Below are 11,169 nucleotides of genomic sequence, written 5' to 3'. Positions count from 1 at the left end.
AGAGGCAGAGGAAGAACTGCTTTTAGAGGAGGCCGAGGTAGAGGTAGAGTGAGACAACCTTTCAATAAAGCAGTAGTTGAATGTTTCAAGTGTCACAAGTTGGGACATTATCAATATGAATGTCCTGACTGGGAAAAAAAGGCCAATTATGCTGAACTCAATGAAGAGGAGGAGCTCCTTCTAATGTCCTATGTTGAGCTCAACAATTCAACAAGGGAGGTGGTTTGGTTTCTCGACTCAGGGTGTTCAAACCACATGACGGGGAATAAGGAATGGTTCGTGGATCTGGATGAACAATTCAGGCACTCAGTGAAGCTAGGGAATGACTTCAGGATGCCGGTGATGGGAAGAGGCAACATCAGACTCGATGTAGGAGGTGTAACTCAGGTAGTTTCGGATGTGTACTATATACCTGAGTTAAAAAATAACCTTTTGAGTATTGGTCAGCTGCAAGAGAAGGGGTTGGCTATTTTGATTCGAAATGGAGAATGCAGGATCTATCACTCTAGGAGGGGGCTCATTATGCATACACATATGACTTCCAACAGAATGTTCGTTCTGATTGCAAACATGAAACCACAATCTTCACCATGCTTGAATGTAGCTTCTGAGAACATCTCCGAGCTGTGGCATCGAAGATACAGACACCTGAATCACAAGAACCTGAGAATCTTGCAGTGCAAAAAGCTAGTAAAGGGGCTGCCTCAACTCAATGTTTCAACCAAAATGTGTACAAGTTGCATGAAAGGGAAACAACATCGAGAAGCGATGCCAAGAAAGAGTCAGTGGAGGAGTTCTCAGCCACTTCAATTAATCCATGCTGATATATGCGGTCCCATAACTCCGGAGTCAAACAGTAATAAAAGGTACCTATTGACATTCATCGATGATTGTAGTAGAAAGATTTGGGTCTATTTGCTTGTTGAGAAAAGAGAGGCATTTATGTTTTTCAAGTACTTTAAGAATCTTGTTGAGAAGGAGTCAGGGTTATCTATATGTTGTTTGAGGACAGACCGAGGTGGGGAATTTACCTCAAAGGAGTTTAATGAGTTTTGCAAAGCTCATGGGATCAAGCGCCAACTTACTGCAGCCTACACACCCCAACAAAACGGGGTTGCAGAGCGCAAAAATCATACCATAATGAATATGGTTCGATGTTTGCTCTCTGAAAAAGAGATGCCTAAGCCATTTTGGCCGGAAGCGGTGAGATGGTCTGTTCATGTGCTTAACCGAAGCCCAACTGTGGCGGTGAAGGATAAAACACCAGAGGAAAGTTGGAGTGGAGTAAAACCTAGCGTGAAGCATTTCAGAGTCTTCGGCTGTATAGGGTATGTTCATATTCCAGATGTAAAGAGAGTGAAGCTTGATGACAAAAGCCATAAATGTGTATTGATTGGTGTAAGTGAAGAGTCAAAGGCCTACAAGCTCTATGACCCGGTGACAAAGAAAGTGGTGGTTAGTCGAGATGTGCAGTTTAATGAAAATGAAAGCTGGAATTGGGGGAGGAGTGAAGATGAGGTCAAGGCCGATGTTCTGGAATGGGGTGAGAGTGAATTCAGTGATGCAGATGACGGTGAAAGTGAAAGTGAAGAAGACCAACAAAATGAAGAACCTAATTCTAATGAGAGTTATGGAACAAGCACGGGTTCTGGAGCAAGCACACCAAGTTCATCTGAACAAAATGCATCAGACTTACCTGAAACAAGAAATAGGAGGCAGCCCGTATGGATGCAGGACTTTGAGAGTGGAGAAGGGCTCTCTGAAGATGATAATGAACAACATAATTTGGTGATGTTTGCTTCACAGGAAGATCCAACTAGCTACGAGGAAGCAGCTAGGAGCAAGAAGTGGAGAATGGCTATGGATCTGGAAATTGAGGCAATTAGAAGGAATAATACTTGGGAGTTGGTTAACTTGCCTGAGGGAGAAAAACAGTTGGAGCAAAATGGGTATTTAAAACGAAACTGAACGAGAATGGGGAGGTAGATAAATGCAAGGCTCGGTTAGTGGCAAAGGGTTACACTCAGAAGCAAGGAGTTGATTACAATGAAGTCTTTGCTCTTGTGGCTCGTTGGGATACGATAAGGATGGTGTTAGCCTCGGCAGCAAGAAATGGGTGGACGGTGTTTCAGCTTGATGTAAAAAGTGCATTTCTGCACGGAGAGCTGAGTGAGGTAGTATACTTGGAGCAGCCGCAAGGTTATGAGAAGGAAGGAGAGGAGCATAAAGTCTATAAACTCAAGAAGGCTTTGTATGGGTTGAAGCAGGCGCCAAGGGCATGGTACAGTAAGATCGAAGGCTATTTCCTCAAGAATGGTTTCGAAAAATGCAGCCATGAGCACACCTTATTCATCAAAACAGAAGAAGGAGAGAAGATTTTAATTGTGAGTCTTTACGTAGATGATTTAATCTGTACTAGTAATGATGCTTGTTTGATTGAGGAGTTTAAACTCTCAATGAAGTCTGAGTTTGAGATGACAGACTTAGGAAAGATGAGATTTTTCCTAGGTGTTGAAATTCAGCAAAGTTCGAAGGGTATTCATGCTTGTCAGAGAAAATATGCTCAAGAAGTTCTCGATCGGTTTGGCATGAAAAATTGCAACTCAGTAAGGAATCTAATAGTCCCTGGTACGAAGCTAACTAGAAAAGGTGAAGGAGAGAAGATTGATGCAACTTGGTATAAGCAATTGGTTGGTAGCCTCATGTATTTGACGGCTACCAGACCAGATTTGATGTACAGTGTCTGTCTCCTTAGCAGGTATATGGCTAAACCATCTGAGATGCATCTTCTTGCTGCAAAAAGAGTGCTGAGGTATTTAAAGGGAACTATAGAGCTTGGCGTGTTTTATGAAAGAGAAGGTGAAGGAGAACTGGCTGCATTCACGGACAGTGACTATGCCGGGGATTGTGATGACAGGAAAAGTACGTCCGGATATGTGTTCAAGTTAAGTGGAGGAGCTGTTGCTTGGTCCTCGAAGAAGCAGGCTGTGGTAACACTTTCCACCACAGAGGCAGAGTATGTGGCAGCTACAGCATTTGCGTGTCAAAGCATTTGGATGAAGGGAGTGCTCAATCAACTCAGTCCTTCTCAAAGTAAGTGTATTACTGTGTTTTGTGATAACTCATCCACTATTAAGTTGTCTAAAAACCCAGTTTTACATGGTAGAAGCAAACATATAGATGTGAGGTTACATTTTTTACGTGATCTCACAAAAGATGGTGTGGTTGAGTTGAGGTACTGTGGTACAAGTGAGCAGCTTGCAGATATCATGACTAAACCTTTGAAGTTGGAGAGTTTTGAGAAACTTCGATGGATGCTGGGAGTGAAGTCTTTGACTGAGGAAAACTGATTGCTTTTTGGCAATTTCAGTTTAGGGGAGGATTTGTTAAGAGATGTTTGAAGTTTTCAAAAGGCTCGTTGATAGAGTCAGCAGTTTGGTAGGTTTCTTTTGGTTCAAGTCAGCAAATAACTCCTGTTTTCAAGGAGCTCGTTGTAGTTTGATTGTGTTTGACTGTTTCCTTAGCTAATCAGCCACGATATTAGAGTTTGTTAGTTCGTGAGCTGTTTTTATGCTTTTCTGTTGCATGTGTTGGCTTTATAAGCCAGAACCTTTCAGTAATTCGAGATGCGAAGTGATCCATCAAACCTTGTGTGAAGTCACTGTGAATTGGTTTCTAACAGGGTTGTGGGGTGGCCTTACCTCTATCTCTATCCATGTGGGTGCCCATATCATCGTTTTGCTTTCTTTCTTTATGGGTTTCAACCAAAAAGCCTTCATTGTTACTTCTGAAGACATGACAGACTATCAAACGGAGAGTGTTTGTATTGGCAGTTAATTACCTGGAAAATGTTTCAGTTCATGTCGCTAAACTGAGGAAGTTAGTACAGAACTCGCCAAAAATTATAAATTAGTCAGATGCTGACTAGAGATTAGAGAAAATTAGTTTACAGATCCACTTTTTCTATAAAAAAATTTTATTACATGTTCAAAAGTTTAAATATCTATAATTTTTTTGTCTGAATTTCAATAGTTTTCTTATATAATATATTATCTAGAATTAAATAAAAACATAGCGCAAAAAAGTACATACCTTAATCATTATCTTCTTTTTTTTTGAAAATAAATTTTTTTCTTCTTAGAGAAGCGAGTTAAGAGAGTAATCTGTCCTCTTACTCGAAATTTTATTAAATGAAAAAGAAAATTCAAAAGAGAAAGAGGGATTTGGCCAAAATCTTTCTCACCAACAAAACAAAAGAAACTAAGGAGAAACACTCTTAAAATTAGTGTATAGGCAACAAGCGGAATTTAAAGACATTAAGAAGAAATACATTAAGAAGAAATCAACTGCTGGAACCTTTGAAGAACATAACCCAAGGTGAGTCATTAGACCAACCAAGTCGATGACAGAGTTGGGTTTGTTGCTCTTGACAACAATTTCAATGTCTCCGGTACCTTTCACCTATGTACACATGTCTTCTGTGATGACCAAACCTTTGTTCCAGCTGAGGAAATATCTTCACAAGAATGCTATACATAGCTCTATAATACCATTTCCTCCATCTCTTGCAAAACAAAAGTGACCCGAGAACAATTCCGAACCCACATGTAAATCCAATCTCAACAATGACTATATTCCAATCAATCTCATCTCCATAACTTGGATGGGTTCTTTTTGTTGTCGGAGATGACAACCTTGTTCTGTTTTCTTCAGTCAAAGGAGGCCCGAATAAATCTTTGTTTCCTTCAAAGGAAGATTTTGGAAATGTTGGAAATTGGTTACTACTCGGAATCTTGCCGACCAATTGATTATGTGACAGATTCAAGAACGAAAGGAAAGTGAGTTTTGTAAGCTGTAGTGGAATTTGACCACTCAAGGTGTTCTGTGAGAGGTCCAAAGACTCTAGCTGACTCAAATTGCTTAATGATGATGGAATTGCACCTGTGAAGGCATTATTGGATAAGTTGAGGATATGTAGTGATTTGAGTTCTCCAATTTCATAGGGTATTGATCCGTTGAAATTGTTGCATGAGAAGTCAATCGAGGTGAAGACTGTTAAAATCTTTACCAGCTCCATCTCGAAACCTTTGTTGGTAATTGTAACTGTATCCTGATAATAAATCACACCAGAGCTATTGTCCTGAAATTGAAGGTGATTGAGATTTGATGAGGCATCATCTTCATTAGCCATCATTGCTTGCCAAGTTGTCAATGCTATCCCTGATACATTTCCACTAAAATTGTTGTGAGCCAGATCTATGATTTGAAGCATTGGCCAAGTGCCATTAATTTTGGGACAACTAATACCTCCATAAAATTTATTGGATCGCAAGATAAGGACACGCAGGGTGGATATGTCCTTCAAAAAGCATGGAAATGGACCTGTTATTTGATTCTTTCCAAGGTTCAGAACCTGTAATTGAGGGCACTTGACGAGTGATTTTAGAAACTGACTTTGTATATGATTTTCACTGATGTCTAGAGTATGCAGACTGCAATTGTGAGACAACATGTATACATTTCTAAGATTGTTTCTCCTTAAATTAAGTACCGAAAGAGTGCTCATTGTTGTCAAGCAGTGAGGTACTGTGCCACTCAAGGAATTATTTGACATATCAAGAACCTCAAGGCTATCTGTATTGCATATTGATCCTGGGATGATCCCTTGAAGGTTATTGCTAGAAACAGAGAAGAATCTGGTGTGAAGAATCATATCTTCAATGGTAGTTGGTATGGTAGAGCTGAAGTTGTTCCTTGAGTAATCCAGATAAAGCATGTTAGGTGACGAGGAAATTGGGATTTTCCCATGAAGCTTGTTGGAATGAAGGTCAAGGGATTCCATAGAAGTGAGATTGATTGTATGACCTTCTAGAGTTTCTAGAGAGTTACACGAAAGATTTAGGTAATGGAGATTATTGGACCTCCAAATCCAGTTGGGTATCTTGCCCTGTATCTGGTTATCTGAAAGATCTAAAGAAAGTAATTTAGATTGATTTCTCAAGAAATCAGGGAATGTTCTCAAGTTTAATGAAGCCAACCCCAAATAATCAAACTGAGGAAAGTAGGAATATGATAAATTGGTAACATCATGGCTAAGAAGCAAGCTATTGTGTGAAAGATCAAGGGAAGAAAGATTTCTCAGATGTTGAAGACCATCTAGAGGAAATGAGCCACTGAAATTATTTGAAGAAAGATAAAGACTTGTAAGACCCCGAAAATTAAAGATAGACATGGGTATTGGCCCTTCCAGATTGTTTTTCCTCAAATAAAGGCCTTTGACATAGTAGGATGAGAGATTAGAAATTTCAGGAAAATGACCAAAGAATTGGTTGTCAGAAAGATCAATATCATTCAGCGAGGGAAGAGAAAATAGAGATGATGGAATATTCCCACTGAGCATATTGTAAGATAAGTCGAGAGAAACTAGGTTAGTAAGGTTTCCCCAGTTGTTGCAATTAATATTACCTGTCAAACCATTTGAAAAGAGGACTATGTCTTCTAGATTCTTGGCCCCACTGAATGACGGAATTGAACCTTCAAAGTTGTTTCCATACATCCACAAAGAAACCAATTGTGTAAGGTTTGTCATTGACTTGGGGATTGATCCTGTGAAATTACAGCCTCCAATATCAACTGCGGACAACATTTTGAGGTTGCCAATAGAGTTTGGTAATGCCCCTAAAAAATTAGTCCCGCTTAGATCCAGGTATTGAAGAGATCCATTCTTTGGAAATTCTGGCAAGGAACCATCAAGTTTTTCATTTTGAAAAAGGCTAATCCCACGTAGAGAAGGTAACTGAAAGATCTCTTTCGGAAATGTTCCTTGCAAATTACAATCATTGAGAATCAAGGATGTCAAGTTTGAAAAGTTGGCAAAGAATGCTGGAACTGGAGCAGAGATATTGTTCAATCCCAATAGAATCACGGAGAGAGATCGGAGGTTAGCAAGAGACTCGTTAAAAGGGCCTGAAAGATTACAATAGGACAAGCTCAACACCCTGAGGTTGGGAAGGGAAGATGATATGGCTTGGCACCACTCACTCCCCTCTGCTGGTATTTGGACATCATCAAGATACAACTCTCTAAGCTCTGTGAGGTTCTCTACCAGCATGTGTAAATTTGAGATCTCAAGTTTGACCTCATAAATATACTTATAGGGATCAACGATGAAATAATTTAGAGAAATATCAAGAACTGCCAACCTTGTCAAGCGTGAAATCTCAATCGGGATTTGCCCTGAATAAGCATTTTGAGATAAATTTAGATACCTCAAATTCATGAGCTGCCCGACTGCAGATGGAATTGATTGAGAGCCGTTGCCGAGTTCGTTGTCTGCCAAATTGAGCCTTTGAAGATGCTGAAGATGGAAGAGACCGCTGGAATTGTCAATGCCACCTGAGATTGATTCACTGCTGAGGTCAAGACCCAGAACACGGCCATTGGTGTTGCAAGTAACTCCGACCCAAGAGCAGCAATCGGTACTTGAGTTCCAGGTAATAAGCTTGGAGGAAAGAGAGGAATTGAATAAAAGGCTGCTCTTGAAATCGAGCAATGATTGTTGCTGGTCTGGAATACACTTGCTATGAACTAGAGGGATGATGATGATGATACTAACCCAGAGTGTGACTAAGAGAAGGAAGAAATGTAGCCAAGATTTCATTCTGGATTAGCTTTTTAGAGACGTCTGGGTTAGGTGAAGAACTCTTAATGGTTAGTGGCTTTTATATGGTGGAATTGGAAAACTCCACGAGATTTGTAACCAAAAAAAAATAAAATAAAAAATTAAATGTATATGATACTGACCATGAGAGTCGCAGTCACACTGTGGGCTCTGGGTTTAGATGTTGATTTTGAATTTCTGGGTTGGAAGGTGTTGAAAATTCTAATATTTACATAGTCCATGGAACTAAGTTGGAGGCTACATATATTTCAAATGTCGAAATTGCATCTTTTTCGTAACTATTTTTTGGCAAGCTAGATGCATGTTTAAGGAATAAGATGAGATAAATTATGGGGTCAGTCGAACATTCATATATCAATTGGTTTTTAATGATCTGTAATTTAAGTTATGTCATCCGTTTAAAAAAGATGAGGTGATTTGTGAATACCCCCCCTTATACGCTAAGAGAGGTGATGGTATTTTGGTAATGGAAATGGTACCGTGGAAATAGGGTTCCATGAGATTTGTGGTTGCTTGACTGTGAAGTCTTCTCTATCTGTAAAGGCTGTTTTATTGAAAGTTGCTTTCCTACTTTAATTCAGTTGATGTAGATGTTGATATGGAAGCTCAAAATAGTCTCCAAGATATTTGTGGTAAATACGGCACACAAAAAATAAATAAATCAAAATGTAGCTTATGCTAATGACACCAGGCATATAACAATATATTTAAACTTCAAGTTCAACACCAAAAAATCAACCTCATACTCATCTCCAATCGCAACACCTAAAAAGCCTCCACCGGGATTCTATTTCTATCTCTATGATTAGTATGATTAGCTGCTGCTAACAAACCTCATGCTGAGGATCTCTCATGTGTACTGTGTACTGGCAAAGGAAAAAAAAATCATATGCAATTAACTTCTTTATTTTGCATACTCCCCAACGAATTAAGTTGCATGTGTACGTAAGAGCCAATTATGTTAGAAAAAGCATGAAAATTGCCTCAATTTATCATAGTCAAATAGTAGTAGTAATTTGATAAAGTAATATTGAACCCTTTAGTTAAGACATATAACTGTGAAATTGCTTTAGGATTAATCAGGGAATTTGTGCATTCAGTATGACCTATAGAAACGCTAGGGAATTTCGAGATTCTGCATAGATATGACAGGTTTAATATCGTGGAAAAAAGCCTCGACTAATGTGCACAAGTTAAGAGAAGACCGAAGGCTAGGAAATTTTAGTGATTAAAGAGTATTGACTGAAAGCGACGGATGTCAAGAAATTAAGCCCTATAAAAGAAAAATCAAAGATGCTGAATAGTCACACTCACAAAACCATGCTATACAAGCTGAGCTATGTTGAAGGAGTCCATGTTGACTCATATTATTGACTTTTGGGTCATTTTGTAATATTCTGAAACTAGCATAATTAACAAACCTCAAGGCTGGCACGTAAGAGGACAAGCTGGAAAGCAAGAACAAAGAGATAGTGAACAGTTTTGAGATGGATTGTAAGGCAGGCTACAGCCTGTTACGATCCCCGGGATTGTAGCCATGGATCGACATGGTTGCAAAAGAGAAAGAAGGAAAGCAAGAGGGAAAAACTAAGCTAATAAAACTGATTCAATAGTTCCATGCCTCCGTTACAATTCCTGTTAGCTATTTAAGCAGAGAAACTCTTTAGAAGTAGTGGACTTATGTGAGGAAAGCCCAAATAGGCCCAAATAACAATGATGGCCCATGTAAAAGGATAGAATCATAACATTTCCACCCGCTCAAAGAACAGGCTTGACCTCAAGCCTGAAATGTCTTTGAAAACTTATCCTTGCTTCATCATCCAAGTCACCAGAAGTTATCTTTGGCCTGTGAGGATCTAGAACTACAGATATTGCCAACAACAAGAACATTTTATCCCGACACTTAAAGTAGAAGATGATCAACGTGATACCCCAATGAAGAAAGTAAAGGAACAAGTCAACTTTCTCTTCAAGGTTGGTTATCTGTGTGGCACAGAGCACATAAGCTTTGTCCTCCAAGTGATCAGATAGCTTTACTGTATCCACATTCACAACTGCCGCAATCATTTGATATTGAGAACAGCTCTTAAGAGACTCCAATATGGCAGACTTAATCTCTTTGTTACCTCTAATAAACTGAGCCCCTTCTCCAAGCTTATCATCATAGCAATTCTTGACAGACTTAACAGTTACCCATTCACATTCTTCAAATACAATTTTGCTAAGCAACTCAATGGTGGAAGTTGAGAAGCTTCCTAGTGAGGATGAATACTTACTTGAGCTTGGTGAGTAAGCCTTGAGCAGTTGGATCATTATTCCATCACAATAAGGTAAAATCTTATCTTCCAATGCCCTAACAATATTCCTCACAATGCCAACTGTGACAGCACCGATTTGGTACTTCTCAAAGATTTTAAGAACCATTTTCAGATACTTGTAAAGCTCTGGCATGTATTTTGCAAATTCTGGGCCAGTTGCATGTGCAAGGGCCCCAATGGCAAGCATGGATTCCTCATGTACAGTAGCACTTCTACAAACAAGTATTCTCAAGAAAAGTCCCATTATCTTATCAAATAGCATCTCCATAAAGCTCCCAGGATTTTTAGCACTGAGCTTTTGACTTGATGCATATACTCTCGCAAGCGTACGAATCGTATCAAGTAAAGGAAGTATTTGGACCTTAGTTTATCGTACCTCGGGGATTAGGTGTTGGACCTTACCAAGATAATTGGCGGTAGGATACTAAAAGCACACAAGAAAAAAAAATAAAAGTAAAATAAAAACTATAAACAATTAAGGCACCAAGCCTTGGCAATGCTCGGCTTAGCTCACACCAAGCCTATTCAAAGCCACTAACTTGTAGCCTCAAGATGGGTATACACAAATGAGTCGATTGATTTAATGTTTGAGAGTTGATTTGAACTTAACAAAAAGTAATAAAATGCAAAGCAATTAATAAAAATGCAAGGAAATTAAACTAGAAAAGTGTGAACAATATAATGAGAATGTCGGGTGCTAGGGAGGTTCCTTCACCCAAATCTCATGTATCGGAATCTAATCTAATGTAGATGCAAATTTCCTACTTTGGCAGTAGTCCTATCCAAGGCGGTTCAAGGCTCAATGATAGGACCCGCCCCGGATTTCACCCTGAAATCAGAAGAGGCCCTGCGGGGCCCACCTTAGAAGAAATTCTACCAAAAATTTGACAAAACTTCCCCTAAAAATGGACAACCCAAAACCTGTAGAAAAGAATTTACACTTCTAAATCATCCATCCTTATTCTCTTGGAGCCACCCTGCTCCCTATATCACAAACAATTATGATACTTAAGAATATTAATCTCAAGAGTTATCAGAGCAATCTATTTCTTAGGCGTACAAGAAGGTAGAATACAAGATAAACGACCAGTACTTTTATAATGCGGAAGCTATGACAGCTATGCCTCAACCCCAAGTACGCTCGACCTCAAGCTAAACTGACCTGCAAAC

The 11,169-nt window shown here is 39.2% G+C and overlaps 1 protein-coding gene across 1 annotated transcript; it reads right to left on the bottom strand.

Annotated features, from left to right (window-relative positions):
- Window positions 1-4,438: 4,438 nt before the first annotated feature.
- LOC112194077 (receptor-like protein 35) lies at window positions 4,439-7,660 on the bottom strand. The gene has a single exon (XM_024334336.1). The coding sequence runs from the start codon at window positions 7,658-7,660 to the stop codon at window positions 4,439-4,441; it is 3,222 nt and encodes a 1,073-aa protein (XP_024190104.1).
- Between the last annotated feature and the right edge of the window lie 3,509 nt (window positions 7,661-11,169).

Source organism: Rosa chinensis, chromosome 3, assembly GCF_002994745.2.
Source record: "Rosa chinensis cultivar Old Blush chromosome 3, RchiOBHm-V2, whole genome shotgun sequence".
Lineage (NCBI taxonomy): Eukaryota > Viridiplantae > Streptophyta > Magnoliopsida > Rosales > Rosaceae > Rosa > Rosa chinensis.
This window is presented reverse-complemented; position numbering and strand designations above follow the sequence as displayed.